At 37.2% G+C, this 22,195-nt stretch overlaps 3 protein-coding genes and 1 long non-coding RNA gene across 4 annotated transcripts; all 4 read right to left on the bottom strand.

Moving 5' to 3' along the window:
• Positions 1 to 7,308: 7,308 nt before the first annotated feature.
• LOC118437305 (oocyte zinc finger protein XlCOF19-like) lies at positions 7,309 to 11,671 on the bottom strand. The gene is made up of 3 exons (XM_035856243.1): positions 11,485 to 11,671; positions 8,026 to 8,183; positions 7,309 to 7,934 (listed from the first exon to the last, which is right to left on the bottom strand). Exons 1-3 carry the CDS (start codon positions 11,537 to 11,539, stop codon positions 7,857 to 7,859), a joined length of 291 nt encoding a protein of 96 aa, XP_035712136.1. The 5' UTR covers positions 11,540 to 11,671; the 3' UTR covers positions 7,309 to 7,856.
• A 2,798-nt stretch (positions 11,672 to 14,469) lies between these two features.
• Positions 14,470 to 15,996, bottom strand: LOC110855693. Its single transcript, XR_002548494.2, has 4 exons — positions 15,839 to 15,996; positions 15,627 to 15,754; positions 15,216 to 15,539; positions 14,470 to 15,143 (listed from the first exon to the last, which is right to left on the bottom strand). It is a non-coding gene; the product is annotated as an uncharacterized LOC110855693 (long non-coding RNA).
• A 356-nt stretch (positions 15,997 to 16,352) lies between these two features.
• LOC118437436 (gastrula zinc finger protein XlCGF8.2DB-like) lies at positions 16,353 to 17,776 on the bottom strand. The gene is made up of 3 exons (XM_035856433.1): positions 17,489 to 17,776; positions 16,995 to 17,402; positions 16,353 to 16,909 (listed from the first exon to the last, which is right to left on the bottom strand). The coding sequence occupies exons 1-3, from the start codon at positions 17,606 to 17,608 to the stop codon at positions 16,532 to 16,534; spliced, it is 906 nt and encodes a 301-aa protein (XP_035712326.1). The 5' UTR covers positions 17,609 to 17,776; the 3' UTR covers positions 16,353 to 16,531.
• Positions 17,777 to 20,225: 2,449 nt separating this feature from the next.
• LOC110855667 (zinc finger protein 624) lies at positions 20,226 to 21,720 on the bottom strand. The gene is made up of 4 exons (XM_035856432.1): positions 21,674 to 21,720; positions 21,398 to 21,518; positions 20,894 to 21,301; positions 20,226 to 20,800 (listed from the first exon to the last, which is right to left on the bottom strand). Exons 2-4 carry the CDS (start codon positions 21,515 to 21,517, stop codon positions 20,417 to 20,419), a joined length of 912 nt encoding a protein of 303 aa, XP_035712325.1. The 5' UTR covers position 21,518; positions 21,674 to 21,720; the 3' UTR covers positions 20,226 to 20,416.
• Between the last annotated feature and the right edge of the window lie 475 nt (positions 21,721 to 22,195).

Raw genomic sequence — 22,195 nt, 5'->3', positions numbered from 1 at the left:
ACTTTAACAGTTTTCCGGACAAAACCTGGAGTTCTCATAGACCTGAACTTTTGGAACGTTAGCGTGAGTTCAAAGATGCGAAAAAATGATTCCATTAACAGGCCCCAAAATTGGAGAGGGCAACTTTTAGGTGCCGCGAGGCATCCGAAGGTTTACATACATACATATACACGCACATTTATTTCAGTCTTCAAAAAATTAGAGAGTTAATTTATTGTTAGTGTAATTCGCGAGGTTAAATACCCCTTTTTCACAGAATGAAACCTGATTATTTCAATATTTAAAAAATCGAAATAATCGAAATTCGATTAGAAAAATATTCTTAGTTTTGATGTCCTACTTTACATCGCCTCTGGTTCCCTGCGAAACACCCCTGGTGAGTGTAATCTTGAATTTTAGCATGGATAGTAAAATAATCTACATTTGTCCAGAAAACTTTATTGATCTAAATTCCCCTTGCAACAATTCTGGCACGGAAAGCATTCGAAATATTTATGTATTGAATGAAAAATTACATCAGATGAGCGCCGTCACGATAATGCCCCAGCAAACATATGGGCATGATCGGGCGTTGTCTATGAAAAACATAACTGATTTATTAAAAATTAAAATGTCACGAAATTTCAAAGTGAGGACTTTTGATCAGTTTCTGCCAGCAGTACACACTCCTGTGAACTATGTACTAAATTTTCTGAAGGAACATGTACATATAGTATAATAAAATTTGAAAAGGACCTGAGCATGTGTATTTTTTTGCCTGTAGAAAATAAAATTGGTATCATGAGTGACAATAATAAAAACCGGAATCATTTCACACCTCAAATTTCGTTTCAATTTCTTTCGGCCACTTCAAGCAGTGGGAGAAAACGAAAGTTGGAAAAATCGCTCCCGTCTGCGATTTGCAACTCAAAGGCGAGTCAATATTTTTGACAACGGTTTTTGCCATGTATTTCCTAATTTTTGTCCTTACAACTTTTTTCGAGAGTTTTTTGAGGACTTCGTATTACAGAGGGTGGGCCACTTAACTTGAGAAATTTTCAAACGCTCGCGCGAACAAACTGGCAAAACTTAAATAAACCCGGCCTACACTGTTTGATATGCAAACCAATTAGATCAAACTGTAATTTTTTTCTACTTGAAAATCTGAAAAACTGCTCCTCCCTGATCATTTTAAGTGGAGGTATGTACTAGTGACAAAGTTTTCCAGCCAGGGTTGCACCGGAAGTGCGATCAAAAAAGGGTCCATGCACGTGGACTTAAAATTTCTGTGGCCTCAATTCATTGAATATTAAGTAGAGAATGCGTGAGAAAGCAAGCAATTAATCAGGTATTGCCTACACCCCTTAAAAAACGCTCCCTACAATTATGGCAAAAGAGCTATAAACGAAGCTCAACCATTTGATTGACTAGGAAACCCCAAAAAGCTTTCGTAGGTTGGGCAAACTACTAAAATCGAATTTCACAACTATTCGAAGGGTCATTAAAAGAGATTTGGACAAAATGAAACAGATAAACAGAAACAGAAAATAAAACTACCTGAGTTAAACGTGCGTCACATCACTAATTGCTACATACTTTTTGCAAAAAAAGCTGTGCAAGAACCACCTTGCTGGAGGTAGGGACGAACCTGTGGTCACAATCGACCAAGCTTTGTTCAGGGTAGATGACCTGAACGCGACAAGGTCAGTTTGTTGTACGTCGTGGAGAAAATGTACGAATTAGCTACTACTTGAGATGGACTTTTTTCAGGACTAGTGGTTAAAAATAATTCCTCAAAAGTGGCTGGAGATGTTTTCATCAAGGAAAAAGCGGTTCAGACTTGAAGCTGAGACTAAGGGGCATCGTATCGAGCAAATTAATTATCATAAAAAAATTCATTTGTGGCTAAGAAAAATTGTTGGAAATTTCACAAGTTAAGTGGCCCATCTAGGTATTTGTAGAACTTTGTATCAACATTTTTAATATCATGCACATTATACAGTATGTAACACACTTAATGCTACGATGACATAATTTGTATATCGCCATGATCTCACTATTTGTAAAATTGCAAACTCCTTCCAAAAATCTCAAAAGTACTTATACAATTTCCTCGTTGCCAATTTTTAATTTTGGAGACAGGTGAAAGGCCACTATTCTTATTCTAAAAAATCTGAGGCGTCAAAATAAAACTTCGTGGATATTTTTTTTAACTTTCTAATATTTTTTATTGCATCCGACATGCGTTTTGAAGGAAAATGAGCTTTGGTTGGACCGTGTACGATTTTTTTGACGCGCACAGGATTTTTCGCCAAGGACAGGTGTGAGGTCTAAAATCGCCACCGCGGCGAAAACTCGAAAACTGAAACATACATTTGTATATCCAGCCTGTCTGTATTCAAACTTATATTTAAGTTTTCGAATTTTCGTCGCGGTGGCGATTTTAGACCTCACACCTGTCCTTGGCGAAAAATTCCTGTGCGTGTCAAAAAAATCTTACACGGTCCAACCAAAGCTCATTTTCTATCAAATCGGATCGGATTTTCAATATCGGATTTTCCTTCGGATCCGATAAAAAATATTAGAACAATACTAAAAAAGTTTTAAAAAAATATCCACGAGGTTGTTTTTTCGACGTCTCAAATTCGTTCAGGAAAATAATCGTGACCTTTTACCTGTCTGCGATATTAAGAATTGGCGACGAGCAAATTGTCCGTATATGCTTTTGAGATTTTTGCACAGCTTGAAATTGAGCTTGAAATTTTACAAGTAGCAAGATGATGGCGATATAAAAATTATGTCATCGTAGCACTAAATATGCTACATACTGTATCTATTTTCAGAAAGTTTGTTGACTCCCTCCCCCGAAAAAAAATATTGTAAAAGCACACGAGAGTCTCAGAGAAAGCCCCAGGCATCGGGTTTTCCAACAAACTCGGGTTTTTGGACAATGCCTTCGTATTTAAGCGTGATACGAAAATGAATCTCTTTCTTCGAAAGTACAGGTGTCAAAAATCAAATTAATTTTCTCAAATGTGGTCTTTCATGTTAGGATTATTTTGTTGAGTTTATTACCTTAGTTCCTTGAAAACCTAATGAAACCCAAAAAACCTATCAAAACCAATTAAACCCCCTTGTTATTTTTATTGAAACCCTCGGTTTTTCTGTACCCTGCAAGAAATAGAAACACTGCGCCAACTCCAACGTTCAAAACAAAAATTTGAAACTCAGGTGGGTTCAAACCCCACTGGATTCTTCGTATTTTTTTATATTTACTTTTTGGAGAAAATTGTTTTTTTAACAATTCAGAAATTTTTAAATTTAAATTCGAATGCGAATTAAACCATCCACATCGGAAAAGCCGTAGCCACTTATCAATTATTTATAGTTATCCATATTTGTTTCTTTTAATTGGTCATGTACTTCCCGAGTAAATCCCTCAACTTTAATATCAAGCCCTGAGGGAAGACTATAGCTAGTTACATTAATCACGTTAGTTCGTTGTATTGATTTGAACTGTACAATTTCAAGATTTCAACAAAATCGGAGTATCACACTTCAAAGTATCGTATTCTGAGTGAAGTTCTGGTAATGTTTGGTTTAATTTCTTGGTTCTTTCAAGTTTTGAACCTTTTGGATACAAATTTGCATTTCCGCGAGATTAATCATTTACACTTTCAGTTCGAGTATAGGTTTTAACAATAAAATAATTGTTGAGCAACAATAAAATAATGTAAATTGCTGTTGAAATGTATAGTATATAATTGTAAATTTTTAACAGGGAATTTATCTCATGAGGAAAGTTAGGGGCGCAAGAAAAATTTTGCCTAGGGCGCAAATATACCCAGCCCGGGCCCTGCCTACATTACTATAAGTAACGCTTTGGACACATTAATCCAATTGAAATTTTTTTATTTTGCGTAATAAGATATGTAGGTATGTGTTTATGTACGTATGTATTTGCACACATACGTGCATTAAAAACATTAATCAAATCAGAAAAAACAGCAACATTTTCCAGGATTAGCAATATTCCAAAGTATGAAGACGACAGTGTTCCACCAATTTCGAAAAGTGGAAATAATGCTTCTTGCAGAAGTAACATTTTCGTCGATTCGCAGGATTGTGACGCCTCGCGTGAAGGGCTAAATTTAATTTCGAGTGCGTCCTAAATTCACACAAGGAATGAATCTTCTCCCTAGTCGCGGGATGTCTCGCCTCCACGTGTTGTCTCAGATTGCCCGATGACGAGAATCCTTTGTCACAAAATGTGCACCGATGATTCTTCCAATTTTCATGCACAATTTTTACATGTCTTTGTAAGGCAGTCCTACTTAAGGACATCTGAGGACAAAGTTCACACTGGAAAATCCTGCGGGTAGATTTTGTCAAATGTGTAACCTGCGAATCAATGACACATTCATGAATGCTGTTAATAATTAGCTAATAATTTTTCATTTTATCCGACAAAATTTATGAATTAAATTTCTTCGTACCTCGTGACGTTTCATTGCTGACCGTTGGGCGAAGCTCCTCCCACAAGTGGAACAAACGTGGGCCTTCTCCGTCGTGTGGGTGGGAATGTGGCTCTCAAGGTCTTGCCTGTTTTTGAATTCTTTCTCGCAAAGTGTGCACGGGAACAGAGTCGGATTTTTGGTATGTTCAGTTTTTCTGTGTCGGAAGACATGGTGCCTGTTCAAGTAGGTTTTCCCGCATCCAGGAAAACCACATGGAAAACGAGGTCGTTTCAACGCGGTGTGGACCACACCGATGTGCCTTCGTAAAGCTTGTTAACTGGAAAATACCCGGTGACAAATGTCAAAACTTGGTCGGTCCCGGTTGGTGTGAAGCATTTTCATGTGGACGGATAAGAGCAGTGGATTTTTCGAAATTTTCCCGCAGATCTACAGTCAATGGAACAAGTATAGGCACCACCCACGCAAGCTACATAAAATTGCCTATAACTTTGGAATGCATTATCAAATTAGCATTAAACTTTGTACACATTTAGCAAATCTAATGTAGTGTTCGATTATAATCATGTTTTATTGATTAAAATTGGATAAACACAGTTTTTAAATAATTTGTTGGAAAATATGTAAAATTAACCCGCAAAAAGTATTGGCACCCTATAACTTATAAAATCAGAAATCAAAGAATGGCCAATTTTATTACGTCACACTGCTTCTAATGTTACGTGGCACCTCCCCTCGACGCAATAAGAGCATAAATTGGCCGTGGAATGGATTCCACAAGTTTCTTTATAACGCTTTTCTATATGGCTGCCAAAACTTCTTCCGAACTTTTGACAAGCTCGTTTTTCGACGAGTGGTTTCCCATCAGTTCCTCTTTTCTCAACCCGGACAATCAGAATCACATCGGGAGACTGAGTTCAAAGTTTGTTTACTTTTTCCAAGGCGAGCCAAAAAAGTATTATTCCGGCTGCCACCATATGACTTGGGGTATTGTGAACTTTTTATTGGCTCACCTTGGAAAAAGTAAACAAACTTTGAACTCAAATATCTCAAAGGGGGGCAGACGAAATGACACAGTTGTTATATTAAAAATAATCTACATTTTTTGGACTGTTTTTTGGTAGAGGAATTAGAGAAGAACTCGTTATCCCCCCTTTCCTTTGTCCGCACCGTCGCAGCTCCTGGCCTATTGTGTGTTGGTGGGAATCCTGAGGCGAGTGAAGGACTTGCCAAATGTATGCCATCACTGAAATCATCCTTACCCTTGGCTTTAAATACAATTGTTAAGAATTCTTAATAATTAACATTATTGGTTAAAATTCTCAAGCGAGTGCTGGTCAGTTATGTAGACACTCAATTGTAGCGGCCCCAAATAACTCCAATAAAAAAATTCGCACACAAAGTTGACATATTCTCCCTTCCCCCTGGACGGAAATAGCGATGAAACCGTTCAAGTATACGCCACCAGCCACCAACCAAGGCAATGAATCCTTTTCTGCATAATTGTGTCTTAACGTGCTTAATTTTCCAATACGCAAAAAATTGGGGTAAAAAACTAAAATCGAAACTACTGCTCTAAATTCATTAATCATTGAATATCTCCTCCCCCTGAGGTCTTTGTCGAAATGGGTAATAGTCACTAGGGGACTAAAGCTGTGCAATGTTCGTAGGGGTGGACACTTTTTAAATTCAGGCGAGAATTTATATGAGACCTAGTGGTATAAAGGTTTAAAACTTCGAGAAATTACCTACATACATAACATTATCAATACATTTAGATACACATTTATCATCAATAATTACATGGAAGTGATTGGGATGTTCGGAAATTCATATTCCCGTGTAGATAAATCAATGGCATGAAATTCATGTTAGAAATGTCATTTTTCAGAAGTTGTAGACAGATTTCAGACGAGCATTTATTTTGATTAAGGTTTTAGAAATAGTTAAGTTTTGCAGAAATTTTTAAATTTTAATTTGTTGTAAGTAAGAGAAGTACCTACATGCGTATGTACATATCGCCTGCCTAATTAAAATATCGGATAAGACCAACAACAAGCTTAACGATTAAATTTGTTCTAAAGTGTGACGACAACAGTGTTTCATAAAATTCGAAAAGTAGGCAAACTGCTCCTTGCAGAAGTAACATTCTTCTCGATTCACAGGATTGTGGCGCCTCGCGTGTTGGGCTAAATTGTGTTTCGACTTGTAATTTTGCACACATATGTAGTATTTTAAAGCATTAAGTTGTTTACAGATATCAAATGACGATTTACATATTATGATCACCGGTTTAGAAGTACTTGTTGAATTTTTAAATATTTAATAGGGCGCAATAAGATACATAACTAAATAGGTACATACAAGGTTTAAGAAACCTAATAATAATAAAAGACATGAGAAATAACAAATTTGCTGAATAATCAATATTCCAAGGTGTGACGACGGACGTGTAACACCAATTTCGAAAAGTAGAAAAACTCCTTCTTGCAGAAGTAACATTCTCGTCGATTCGCAGGATTGTGACGCCTCGCGTGCCATGCTAAATTGTTTTTCGCGTAACTCAAGTACTCGCATTTATCCCATGCATTAATTTTCTCCATATTCTTGGCATGAATAAATTATTTTCAGGCCTCATAAATAGTTCAGAGCAAACAAAAATCACGAAACTAAAAAACATGCATTTCGGGGAATTTCAATGGTATTATATTAATCTGAAATTTATTGTTTTTATGGTTCTTGCCACAATTTCTGGGGCCAACCCTTTAAATCAAATTAAAATTGTAGCATTTGTATGGTACCAGGAGCTTTTATGTACATATATTGGAAATAGAGGTTGAAATATTTATAGTAATTAATTAACTACTTATTCCGTTTTATGCACAAGATTTTGAGAAACACAATTACATCCTTAATTAAATTTACAGATATTTTTTTCCCATAAATGGACATTCCAAAGCTGTCAACAGATTTTAGACGGTTATTTATTATGATCAACGTTTTAGGAATATTTGTGGAATTTTGATGTAAGCTAATCGCCGGCCAAATAATAAAATCGGCCAAAAGCAACAAAAAATTTCCGGGATTATCAATGTTCCAGAGTATGACCACGACTGTGTGTTACCAGTTTTGAAAAGTGGGCAAATTGTATCTTACAGAAGTAGCATTCTAGTCGTTTCACAGGATTGTGACGCCTCGCGTGGTGTGCCAAATTTTCTTTCCAGTTGCTCCTGGATTCGCATTTGTCGCACGAATGGATCTTTTCGTTATTCCCGGAATGTCTCGCGTCCACGTGGCGTCTCATATTAGACGATGTTGAAAATCTTTTGTCACAAAACGTGCACGGATGATTTCTCTGATTTTCATGTACAACTTGGACATGCTTTTGTAAGTCAGCTCTACTTAAGGAGATTCGAGGACAAAGTTCACACTTGAAGCGCCTCCGGGTAGACCCGGAGGTTGGTTTTCCAAATGTGTAGCCTGTAAAAAAATAAACATTTCCAAATGGATAGCTTAATTGTTCCTAAATTTTTTGCCCAACAAAATATTTCCGAGGAATATTTCTTTCTACCTCATGCCTATGTAAACTGGTAATATGTGAGAAGCGTCTCCCACAAGTTGGACAACTGTTGGCCTTCTCCGTCGTGTGGGTGAGAATGTGCATCTCAAGTTTGCCTCTACCCTTGAATTCTTTACCGCAAAGCGTGCACGGGAATCGGGTCGGATTGGCTGCATGTTCAAGTTTTTCTTACAATGCGATGGTGTGAAGTGTAACCCTCCGATTTGGCTTAAATTTTAAAATTAGGTGGTCCAAGCCAATACAACTAACGTTTCTTCAGGCAGTTTGTGCGATGGTGAGAGTTACTCAAAATATTTGAGGTCAAAGTTCAAAAAACGGCCGATTTTTTCAGGCGGAGTGAGAAAACTCCACTTCCAGTCTCTTCCCCTCGCTTTGATTTGCAGGTGTCTCGCTCACGCATACGCCTTCATGCACAAGCACAGGCTTTGATGCAAAATAATAAAAAATAAAAATTATTAACTACAGCTTAAAAAGCAATTAATACGCATTCTACATAATTTAATTCATAATTAAATAAGTGCGATTTTTACTTATTTCTAGTACAAATTTACATAAACATGGAAAAACGTAACTTGCTTTCCATTTCGAACGCGTTGGTTATTCCAATTAATTTGTATTTTAAGTGCTCCTGTGTTTGTTCCAATGATTCGATATTGTTGGTACTCGAGCGGATTATGGGGTGATGACGAAAAGCCCGAGTTTAAAAATGTAAACGACGTTTGTTTTAGAGAAAAAAAATATTAGTTGCGACCTGAATTGTGGCAATCCCACATTCATCAAATTCAGCTGGTGCAGTTTATCGTATTGTTTTGTGGACTTTTATGAAAATAATCATATGGTCACATGTACAATGAATAATTAATATTTTTCTACAAAAAAAATTAAATTTAAAATTGTTGAAATGAATTATTTTTCGGAGGGAAAATCAAAGCGAAGGGAAGAGACTGGAAGTGGAGTTTTCTCACTCCGCCTGAAAAAAGTCGCCCGTTTTTTGAACTTTGACCTCAAATATTTTGAGTAACTCTCACCATCGCACAAACTGCCTGAAGAAACGTTAGTTGTATTGGCTTGGACCACCTAATTTTAAAATTTAAGCCAAATCGGAGGGTTACACTTCACACCATCGCATTGTTAGTGAGGCAAATACCTAACAACGAAAAAAATTACTAACAATGGAGGCGCAAACCATGTTCAGCGCAGATAATTTTTTGACCATGTTAGTTTGGAAGAGAAAGTCTTTAGAAACAACATTTGGCTTGGCACTTGCCCACATGCGCAAATTTCAGCACGTTATGGGCGCCGCAAGTTCGCAAAAACGCACGAAGTTGAGCTCGCGCTGGGAATTGCCCGAAAAATATGTATATATAAATATGCATATACATATGTATATACTCATGTTCCAAGTAGTTTGCGAAACCAGGAGCAAGTGGTTAAGCAGCTACATATGTACGTAGGTAATGTAGACATAAACGAAAAAGGCACTTTAAGGCCTTCATTAATTTTTGCACGTGATTCCGCAAAATTTCTTTGTTTGCCTGGTAAATAATTTTTAATAAAATTGTGGGCTCCTTGACATGCTAGCCAAAATACATGATTTTTAAAATATTCCTGCGATTCATGCTTTTGTGCATACTAATTTGGTCGAATAAAAAATAATTTGTTCTGATTAAATTATTAAATTTCTCTTAATCTAGTCTTTTTTAATCTGTTACCCGGGTTGCGAATTTTTGGCTTCGCGTGGTGCCGAACGAAAGTCAGATTTATTCTTGGCAAGTAATGTAATTTTCACCGTCATGCTAGAACTAAAGATTTAATTAAATTGAACAAATTACGTGTGCCTGCTAACTTAACTTAGGAGGGGAGCTTGCGAGGTTGATAATAACAGATCTTGATGCCCTTTGGATATGTGGTAGGGTCCCATGAGTGAACTAAAACCCTGAAGTGGTTTGACTCCATGGCCCCATTTGCGCCCGCCACACCCACTCAAAAATGTCCAAAAAACGCTTTCACTCCAGTTTTCACTCATTCAAATCCACGCCAAAAATCCAATTTTACTCGGATTTTGAAATTTCTTTCACCATTACACTCCCAGATAGTTGCTTTCTGCAATCCAATATCAAACCCAATTTTTGTTCAGAATTACATCTCTGAAAATGTAAAAATTCATTTAAAAAAATTTTAAAAATTTGATATTTTCATGCGATTTCTGAATTTTTAGAAACCCAAAAAAAGATAATTTTTTGAAAATTACAAGGTTTTTAAAAATGAATTTTTATGTTTTCAGGTATGTAATTCTGAACAAAAAATGGATTTATTTTTTGAAATCGGGTTGAAATTCGAAAAGTTACAGCGTTTTTAAAAATCCGAATTTTGGCTAAATTTTTTTTGAAAATTCCGCCAAGGGCGTAAACATGCCCATTCAGGAAAACGAAAAAATACGGGTCCACTTATTTTTGAGCGTGAACAATTAAAAATTAGTCCGGTGGATATCGGCGATAACCACCTCACACCATCGCATTGTAAGTATTATCATGATTATTATTTATCTCAGAGTTGACCGAATTCGAGACAAAAACATTCCCTATTCGAATTTTATGAGTAATAAATTTTGACGAAATTGATCGTTGTGGTTCATCATCCCCTCCTCTTGCAAAGGCGTCCACACCAATTAACGATTGCCACCCGTACCACGAAATTAGGGTACAGAAAGGATAAAACTTTCCTCCGAAATTTTGAAAAAGCAGATGAATTTCATCAACCGACGAATGAAGATAAGTTCCATGTAAAAAGTTACAGAAGTCCGAACCCAGTTTCCAATTTTCGAGTTTATTCGCGAAGAACACAAAAAATTTACTTTTCAACATTGGTTAGTACATACAGAGAAAATTTCATAATTTTTGAAGAAAAATTTTGAAAAAATTCACCATAGAGTTTTTTTTATAAAATACGGAAGAAATATTATTTTTTGAGATATTTTGGTGTTAAGGAAATTTTACAGTACACATACATATTTGTGTACTTGGTCGTTGACGGGAAGTAAAATGCTGCACAAGTGTGTGTACTTTGGTAGACAAGAAGTTAATGAAATTAGGGCAATTTATCTAAATTGTCCAAGTATTCTACGTACAGATTGTGAGGGTAGTTTGAAAATTTAAGCACGATAAACTTGTAACGATTTTAAAACGTGACGTTACCCCCGCACCAAAAATGATTCATAGTTTCTTTCATATCAACGAAGCGGTGCATTTTATTTTCCAAGCAACACATTTTTTAATTTAAATGAGTGAGAGATCCGCGTTAAACTACTAAAAGATAGAGAGTGCGGATCTGCAATCATTTTAGTGCATTTTATAAAATCTCCTCGTAAGTGAAAAATCTTGATAGTCAAGTTCGTTCCATGATAGATCACACTTCCATTATACAAACCATTTTTTTCAATAAATTCCGTACCTTTGTATGAGTCAAGGTCAGGTAGTCCAGACGCCGATGAGTTGTTGGAATTCATTATTCAAAATTATTGAGTTTTTTCAACACTGTTATATAACAACTTATTATTTTACTATAACTTACACTGTAATTACTTATTATTATAACAATTATAAAAATATATTATGATCTACAAGTTGCCAGAACCAGTGTAAACCTTGAAGGGGACTGACCAGCCGAACTTTCCAAACAAATGAACCATCTCCCTTGGTCTATTTATATCCGTGTAATGAATTGTACGAGTTCAATGGCTTTAAGGAAAACTACCTGTGCAGAGTTCCTTTACTGATACCATGCATACTCCAGTCCAGACAGCATACATACATATGTCTGTATGTATTTCAAAGCATAGCCGGTGTCACATAATGTGTAGCATGTTCATAAATAGTGTCAATGCTGACGGGGGTGGTAGCAGTGCCCGATCTTGGAAATTGGTAACCGGGGCAAGATCGCAACGGCGGCCGTGTGATGCAATTTGTTTATGTAATATTAATAAGGGTGGATATTGTCCGTGTCAAGCGAATATATGCCATATTTGTCATACATGACATATTTGTTAATTTGTCCGATTTGTCACACCTCCAATAAATATGTCCGACATTTATGACAAATACGACGGACAAATTGCATAAATATGACATTTTGTCTCAATACTCCCCTTTATATAGGAATTTGTAATTGAGTGCTTCGGAATGCCTTATTGTCAAGAAACTAAATGTTGCGCATGATAGATTTAATTTGATTAAGTAAGCATATAATACTTTTTAAAATCCTATCATGGTGTTCGTAGTGCACGATGTTGCGGTTTTTACGGTCAGCGCTAATCTTGAAATAAGGCTACAGCAGCAAAAATAATTGAGACAAGTACACGTAATTGACTTAATTGTACCGGTTTTTTACAAAACCGGTTTTTTGGAAAATGATAAAACCGGTTTTCGGGTAAATCGAAAACCGGCTTTTAACCGGTTTTCGGGTAAATCGAAAACCGGCTTTTAACCGGTTTTACAAAATCGGAAAAACCGGGTCTGGATGCCCTAGTAGTATATCTATGAGGCCGTTTTTTGAGCGTTAGATAAAGGTGTAGGGATTTTTAGTGAAACGAGCAGCAATAGCTAATGAACGAAGTTTTTTTCTGAAGGGCAATTTCAATAGAATCATGTAGGTATAAGTAGCACATTTGTGCAATTAATGGTTCAAAAGATATCACAGTCCAAAGGGAGGCGCTCGTGAATCGAGTTTGCCAAACCCAGAAAACTTTCGCTCACATCGATTTTAATTTTTTTTTATTGGGTTAGGTAAAATGTCATGTCGAAAGAAATTTCAAACAGACGATTTGCAATTACATGTACAAGTATCAGGATTATAAAAATGTACAATTTAACAAAATTACAGGATGAATCGGTAACACGTGAACGCGGGCGATCTTGAATTGCTCCGAAACGGGTTGGAGTTTCGGTTCCAAATTTTGAGCATAACGACATGTGATTGTTGACAAGGGCTGAGCAAAAAATTAGCTCTCTAGATTCAAAAATGACCCGACCATTGACTTTAGAGTAAGAGGGTACCATAAAAACACTTTCCAAACCTAATTCTTCGTACACATACATAAGTAACCACTTCAAAACTCAAGGACAACAAGTTTCGAAAGGCCAGATACATAAGGTACTTAAAAATGAAGGTCAATAACGACAAGCTCGTACCAAAGGAAAACCATGATGCCTCAAACACGAGTCCGAAAAGTGCTAATTAGGCCCGTGCTTAAGAAAATTGACCTATTGACCTCTAAGGGCAACTCACCACCCCAGAGAGCAGTGGCACGTCTAACCAAAGTGTCAGAGACTAGTGTGCGTCGAGCAATTAAAATTTTGGGGCAGCCAAAAAGAAGAAAAATCCAAGTCAATCAGCTGACTGAGAAGCATAAACAAAATCGTCGTCTGACCTGCAAAAAAAATTTATGTGAATTACCTGACAAAAGATAAAAGTGGCTTTTTAGTGTCGTTGGATGAAGAATTATTTTCCTTACAAGATACCAACAGTCAGAGAAAAATTTACTATACAACCAAAGGAGAAAATAATTCCAGAAGATTGCCCATGCCGCACACGGAAAACTTTTGCAACAAGTTCATGGTGGTAGGTGCATTATCTGATCGTGGTGTCCTCCCACTTATCAAAGTTCCACAAAAAGTGAAGGTAACTACGAAGTACTATATTGACTTTGTTTTAAAACCGCTTTTGGAGATTTATGTCTCAAAACTAAATGGCCAGGACACCATAAAAGTGATAGTTCATCACGACGCAGCGTCATCGCACACCGCCCTTTTGACCCAGGATTACGCCAAGGACTTAAAAGCTAGACTCGGGATAACAATCATCCAAAATAGTGAAATACCTGTTAAGTCACTCTATGTAAGTCCCAAGGATTTTTTCGGCTTTGGATATCTGAAATAAAATCTTTTCTCCGCCACCCAAAAACTTTTGACGGAGTTTGGAAAGTTTTGAGAGACTAGTAGTCTAAAGTTGACCTCACCATGGTCAAATCAGTGTACAAAAGTTGAAATCACCGATGCCGACTTGTAGCTCGAGAATAGGGCTTTCACATAAAAAATGTTCGGGACCTCCACTCCAAGCCGTTCAACCAGTAATTTAAGGTCAAAAACGTTCACGTGTTACCGATTCAACCTCGGTATTCATCCAACCTGTCATAGCATCAGGTTGAACTTTGGAGAAAGTGAAGCCTTCATTCAAAACCGTTCTACAAAATTGGTTTCTTTCGTCTAGAAGATGAAAATTTCGACATCATGGCTGCGTTACATTAACGTTGGATTAGGTGACTCATCGCTTGTGACGTCACAGGCCTAAAAATAAGCATCGTTGGGGTCGATTAGTGTAAGCACGATAATGTAAACACAAAGTGGTTGCGTTGTAAAAATTTATCGTTACACAGTGCACTAACAATTAACTAACCCGCTTTATTCAAGAGTTTTGAATATCAATTACATAAATAATTACTTGAACACGCGTTGGGGATATTCACCTGCATGCACATAAAGGCACAAAATATCAATTTAATAAGAACATCATTTTTGAAAAGCTGTTAACAGATTTCGGACGATTATTAATTACAGGTGTATTTATGATTAACGTTTTGCAAATATTTGTCGCATTCAAATTTAAATTACAAGACAAGCACAGCCGGCCCAATAATAAAATCAGACAGGACCAGAGATAAACTCCCTCAGTCCTTAATGCTCTAGAGTATGGCGTCTCAAGTGTCTCATCAATTTCGAAGAATAGAAAAATTGCTTCTGGCAGAAATAGCATTCTCGTCGATTCGCAGGGTTGTACCGCCTGACGTGGTGAGCTAAATTTGCGTTCGAATGAGTCGCAAATTCACATTTGTCGCAGGAATGAATCTTCTCCATATTCGCGGGATGTCTCGCCTCCACGTGACGTTTCATATTGGTCGATGTCGAGAACCTTTCGTCGCAAAATGTGCACGGATGATTCCTCTGATTTTCATGCACAAGCTGGACATGTCTTTGTAAACTAGTTCGAAAGGAAAAATCCTGAGGACAAAATTCGCAGTTGAACACCTTCCTGATGGACTTTTCCAAATGTGTAGCCTGTGAGACAAACGCGTTTTGGCGAAAAGCTAAATTCTAATTTCACCCCACAAAATGTTTACTAATTGATACCTCATGCCGTTTTAAACTGTTTGCATGTGAGAAGCTCCTCCCACAAGTGGAACAAACGTAGGCCTTCTCCGTCGTATGCATGGAAATGTGTGTCTCAAGGTCTTTTCTGATTTTAAATTCTTTACCGCAAAGGGTGCACGGAAATCGGGCCGGATTTTTGCTGTGTTCAGTTTTTTTATGTACCGAAACTCATAAACTTCATAAACTTGTGGATGTGAAAAATACGCGGTGACACGTGTCACATCTGGGTTGGTGTCGCTTGGTGAGAAGAATTCTTACGTGGATGAATAAGGTTAGTGGGTTTTTCAAAATTTTCCCGCAGATCTAAATGGTTGAATGAAAATTATGAATTTGCTTAGCTGAATTTTAAAGTTATTTTTATTAATGTTGCGTATAAGTTTGAACGATTACCTCACATTTCACCTTCGCATCAGGGTCATGCGTGAACATGTGACGTTTGAGGTCGTTCTTATTGCCGAACGGTTTTTAGCACGTGGAACATGCCAATTCATTTCCTCGCCGTGTATCCATTCGAAGTCCTACTTGAAAAAAAACAATTAACAGATTAATCGGACTGCCTTGTTAGTAAAGGATTTAGTTAAAATTCATCCAAAATTTCGCACCGAATTTGTGGTAGGTAATTATTTATTTTTTCCGTTTTTTGTGACAAAATGTCCCAATTGTGGCGAAGCTTCAAGCTTAAATCGTCAGCTAACTTGAAAGTCTAAAATCAAACTAAACTTGTTTAAAGTTTCTTTTCGAAATATGAGACCAGTTTTATTTTTGGAAAGAGAAGGTTGAAGAATGATGGTGGTACATAAATATGTAATCCTATAGTGAATGAAGGTAAAAGGTCTCCTCGCAAATGTGGCATGTGTAAATTTACGTTAGCATGAGCACCTTTTTAACACGATGCTGAATATCTTTGTTAAAACAGTTGGAGGCATGTTAAGGATGAAGGTGTACAAATTATGGTATAAAAATTAAGTGAACTATGTACGCAGTGGGCTTTGTTTGGAAATTTTTAGGAGCATAATCTTATCAGTAACAACCTGTATTTGGGATATTCCCATGTAAATCGACAGGAAATGAATTGAACAATGTAATCTTTCATTAGCTGGTAACAGATTTCAAACCATTGTTTATTGTGATTAATGTTATGGCTTGAATTTTTAAATTTTTATTGTAGTAATAATAATTATAATTTTTAATTTAATTTTTTAATTTTAGTAATGAAATCACTGCAAATAACCATAGTCGGCCTACTTTCACAATATATATTATAATCAGAAGATTACAACAACAAATTTCCAGGATTATCCCTCTAAAGTATGCAGACGACAGTGTCTCACTAATCCTGAAAAATTTCCGAACATTTTCTGGCAGAAGTAACACCCTCGATTCGCAGGATTGTGACGCTTCACGTGTTGGGCTAAATATACTTTCGAGTGACTCCTGTACTCGCATTTGTCGCAGGAATGGATTTTCTCCCGATTCGGGGGATGTTTCACGTCCACGTGAAGTCTCATGTTGCCCAATGTCGAGAATCTCTTGTCGCAAAATGAGCAATGATAATTCCCCTGATTTTCATGTACAACTTGGACATGTTTTTGTAAGTTAGCTCTAGTTAAGGACATCTGGGGACAAAGGCAACACTTGAAAATCCTTCGGGCCGATTTTTCCAAATGTGTAACCTAAACATAAAGAAACATTTATGAATAGCTGAATTTTTCCTTCACTTAAAAAAAATATTTACGGGGTCTTAAATATTATTTATACCTCGTGGCTTCTTAAATTGCTCAGGCTTGGGAATCTCCTCTCACAAGTGGAACAAACGTAGGACTTCTCCTTCGTATGGATGGAAATGTGTTTCTCAAGTTCGGCTCTTGTTTTAAATTCTTTTCCGCAGAGTGTGCAAGGAAATCGGATCGGTGTCTCGGAATGTTGAGTTTTTATGTGAGCCGAAACATCATCCTTCGTTAGGTAGAATTTATCACAATCAGGAAACCCGCATGGAAACCGAGGCCGGTCGATCGTGCTGTGAATGGCATCAATGTGTCTTCGTAAAGTTTCGGATGTGTAAAATACACGGTGACAAATGTCGCAACTGGGTCGGTCCCGGCTGGTGTGATGCATTTTTATGTGAGTGGACAAGGTTCTCGGAGTTTTGAAGATGTTACCGCAAATCTAAACAATGTCACTAATATGAGTATATCGTTGGCTGGTTGAATTTTAAAATTTTGACAATATTATATTCAAATTTGGACGATTACCTCACATTTTAGCTTCACAACGGCGTTATGTGTGCCCATGTGACACTTTAAGCGGTATTTAGTGCGGAAGGTTTTAAAGCATGTGGAGCATTTGAAACCATTTTCTCGTGTCGGATCCATCCAAAATCTGGCTTATGTAGAGCAAGGAATGCACAAATTTACCTTAGAGAAAAACCGCACTTTTCCTTGATAATCTTGTTGAAATTATTCCACGAACCGGATATTTCTATCAAAATTTAATTTAAACCAATGCATTTATTATGGAGAACGTTGCATCTTCTGCTAACTTCAATGCATGAAGCTCGACTTGCGTATGTAGGTTCGTTATTACCGTGTCACTTTCAGACCAAGTTTATTTTTAGGAAGTGAAGGGTACAAAATTTTCGTCTAAGGCCTGAAATGGTCTCCACGAAAGGGTTGTGAAGTGAAGTTTCAACATTTTTATCACCTCCCTTCTCCTGGGTTGAAAAATCATGGTTACGAATTCTTAGCAATTAGGAATGCTCGTTAAACCCCCAGGCGAGTGGAGGTTAGTGGCATATGTATGTCCTCTCGATTCTAGCGACGTGGGGCGACCCTCATTACCAGAAATAAATTCTAATCACCACTCGGCCCTTCCTGCTCGATTGAAATAGCGAAGGGACCGAGGCTTGGGCTCACCATCGTTTACGTCTTCCCGATTTTGATAAACATTAATATTCTGGTCATTAATCGTGCAAATACCTAAAGCATTTGAATATGACAAATTAAGTTTTCTTTTACATACTTACATACATAAGTTAATTGTATTAAGTTCAATGCATACAAATATGACTCAAAATGGACTAAAGCATGACATTTATTTTTATTACAACAATCCCCGTCTGAGAATAATATGAAAAGGATAAATCTGATTAAATAAATACATATGGAGGATGAGATTCAATTATATGAGAATGATCACATCGAGAATTTTCAGGAGGATGTTGCTAAAGATGAGAATGCTTTATTGGTCTCGATAGAAAAATATCGTAATCCTACAAGCTGTCCAAGCTGTCCACCGTGGGAACGATGGGTTACTGGTTGGTACATATGTACATACTTATGTATATGTACGTATCGCAGGCCTAATAATAAAATCACACCAGACAAACAAATTTCCTGCATTATAATTGTTCTTGAGTGTGACGACGGCAGTGTATGTATCACTAATTTCGAAAAGTAGAAAAACTGCTTCTTGCAGAAGTAGCATTCTCGTCGATTCGCCGGATTGTGACGTATCGCGTGGTTAGCTAAGGTTCCTTTCGAATGGGTCTTGTAGCCACATTTGTGGCAGGAATGAATCTTCTCCGCATTTCCGGTGTGCGTCGCCTCCACGTGGATTCTCATATTAGTTGCTGTCGAGAATCTCTTGCCACAAAATGTGCACGGATGATTCCTCTGATTTTCATGCACAACTTGGATATGCCTTTGTAAGTGAGCTTTATGGAAGAAAGTCTGAGCACAAAGTTCACACTTGAAAATCCTCTGACGAAATTTTTCCAAATGTGTAACCTTTAAAATAACGAAATGTTTATGTAAATATGAGTGGCTACATACCTAAATTGTTTCTTCATTTCAAGTTCTTCACAATGCATTTATGCATTTGTACCTCGTGTCTTGTTAAGTTGTTTGCAAATGAGAAACGCCTCCCACAGGTGGTACACCGGTACGCCTTCTCCGTCGTGAAACTTTGGAAATGGAAATGTGGGCCTCAAGGTTTGTTCTGAATTTAAATTCTTTACCACAAAGTGTGCACGGAAATCGGGTCGGATTCTCGGTATGCTCATTTCTTATGTGTTGCGCTACACTACTTTTCTTCAAATAGGATTTCTCACAGTCAGGAAACCCGCATGGATAACGAGGCCGTTTCTTCGTTCCGTGATAAATAGCAACGTGTCTCCGTAAATTTGCAGATGTTGAAAATATTTTATGACAGGTGTCGCAACTTGGTCGTTTCCGGTTCGTGTGAAGCATTATCATGTGGACCGACAAAGTTGGTGCGTTTTTCAAGATTTTCTTGCAAATCTGCAGTTATAATTATAATGAAAATCATGACATGTGTGATGCGAGGTGGTCGAAATTGTAAAATTTGTGTCAATGTTGTAAAGTTAAATGTTTACCGGACATTCCGCCTTTGGCTCGGAATCGTCGTGTGTTAAGTTATGCCTGATTAAGTTCCGTTTCCTTGGAAAAGTTTTTGCGCAGGTGGAACATTTCCAAACGTTTTCTTTTGTTGAGCCCATTTTAATTTCAATTTCAGAGCCTGTAATTCAGACCCGTCGAGGTTTAAATTAAATTATGAAATTCTAAGCAAAACTGCACTTTTACTTGATTACTCCTGAGTGAGCCAGTGTGTTGAAATGTATCTGTTATCCGCATATCGGACTAATTCCTCTCAGAATTTTATGACTGAGGAGAAAATAGACCGGAGTGTCTGATTTTATAATGCACGACATAGTAGTCAAGTAGGTGGAATGGAATGGAGCTTATTCGTAGACTCAGCACGAACCTGTCTGCCTGAACAATACGTATATTTTTAGATATTTAGAAGGTCCAAGGGACGAACTGTGCCTGGTAGGAGTTCTGCGAGGTGAATGTTGGTGAAATCAAGGGCGCATTTTTCCAGAAATAACCCTTCTACTAATAAGGAACAGATTTGTAAGACGACTTATTCCATACATTGGACAGAAATAAATTATGCTATTGAAATATTGTGTTATTAAATAAGGCAGTATAACAAAGTATTGTATTAAATTTTATTTGAGTTACATAGGTGTATGTACATATTTAATATCATAAGTGTGAACACATTATTATTGGCCTAATAATAAAATTATATAAACAAGAGCCTTGTCTACATACATAATTTGTCGTTGATCTTGTCACAAGTCGAACGTCAAAAATTATCTAAATGGATTCGATCGTATGACGACGTAAATGTCTCACTAAACTCGAAAACCAGACAAACTTCTTCCTGCAGAAGTAACATTCTCGTCGAGTCGCAGGATTGTGACGTCTCGCGTGATTGGCTAAATTTGCCTTGGAGTGGCTTCTGTATTCACATTTGTCGCAGGAATGAGTCTTCTCCTCACACGCGAAATGTACGGCCATCACGTGATCTCTCATATTTCCCGAGGTCGAGAATCTTTTGTCGCAAATTGTGCACGGATGATTCCTCTGATTCTCATGTACAACTTGGATATGGCTTTGTAAATGAGATTTATAGAAGAAAGCCTGACCACAAAGTTCACACTTGAAAATCCAACGGGTCGATTTTTCCAAATGTGTAGCCTGAAAATATACAAAGATATATTTATAAATGGCTGAATTTTTTCCTTGATTTTATCTAACAATATATTTACGAGGCATATGACTTATTCGTACCTCGTGACATTTCACATCTGTTAATTCCGCGAAACTCCTCCCACAAGTGGAACAACTGTACGCTTTCTCCTTCGTGTGGGTGGAAATGTGCCTCTCAAGCTTGTATCTATTCTTGAACTCTTTACCGCAAAGCGGGCAAGGAAATCGGACCGCATTTTCGGTATGTTCAGTTTTTACGTGTTGCGATACAATGTTTTTCGACAGGTAGGATTTGTCGCAGCGGGGAAACCCACATGGGAACCGAGGCCGTTCCTTCGTGTTGTGGACGGAAGCAATGTGCCTCCGCAAAGTTGCAGGTGTGTAAAATGTACGGTGACAAGTGTCGCAACTGGGCCGGTCCCGCGGAGTGTGAAGCATTTTTATGTGGATGGATAAGTATACTGGATTTTTAAAGATTTTCCTGCAGATCTAAAGATCATGATGAAAGAAGAGCATTTACATATGTGGTTTGGTTGGTTTAATTTTACACGTATGTACATATTTGCTCTTATTGGTATCAATTACCTCACATTTCACCTTCGCATCGACGTCATGCGTGGACATGTGACGGTTTAACTGTTTTTTAGTGGTGAAAGCTTTCAAGCATGTGGAACACGCTAGTCCATATATTTGCGGTGGATCCATTCTATGTGGAAATCGAATGTTGGGCACTTAACGCTTTTTCGTTTGGTAAACATTCTTCGGGGGAATAGATATGTAGGTATGTATGAAATATGTATATATGTGTTTATTTTATCTTCGTATTTTTCCATTATTAATAATATTGTTAATAACCAATACCGTAATGGTAACGAGGCTGCAAGTTTACGTCCTCTGCCAACTTCAAAGTCCACAACTAAACTCTCGCAAGCTTTGTTTGTCTCATAAATAAATATCAGACCCAGTTTATTTTTAGGATGAGAAAGGTAAAGCATTCTGGTGGTAGGGCTGAAACAAGTGGAGGTACCTGTTTATGTATGCAAGGGTACATACATACATAGTAGTGGCTTGAAGCAGGTAAATTCTTACACCCTTCGAAGGATCCCTTCTCCTGGATTTAAATAAAATATCATACCCAACAGCCAACTCAACTTTTTTGAATTGTTTCAAATGTTTTAATATGTACATACAGAAAATTTTCAAAAATATTGAAAATTTAACAAAAGCTGAGATTGATATTGGATATGATGTATCAACTATCTGGGATCACAAAAATGTAAATTTCTTCCAAATCTGAATAAAATTTCGATTTTCGGGGATGATGTTAGGCCACTTTATAGGTTTCCGTATACAAAATAATTTTCCACTTGAAGAAATATTTAC

Source organism: Folsomia candida, unplaced genomic scaffold (assembly GCF_002217175.1).
Source record: "Folsomia candida strain VU population unplaced genomic scaffold, ASM221717v1 Fcan01_Sc013, whole genome shotgun sequence".
NCBI classification, from domain to species: Eukaryota; Metazoa; Arthropoda; class Collembola; order Entomobryomorpha; family Isotomidae; genus Folsomia; species Folsomia candida.
The sequence above is the reverse complement of the archived record's forward strand: the minus strand, read 5'-3'. Positions and strand labels throughout refer to the sequence as shown.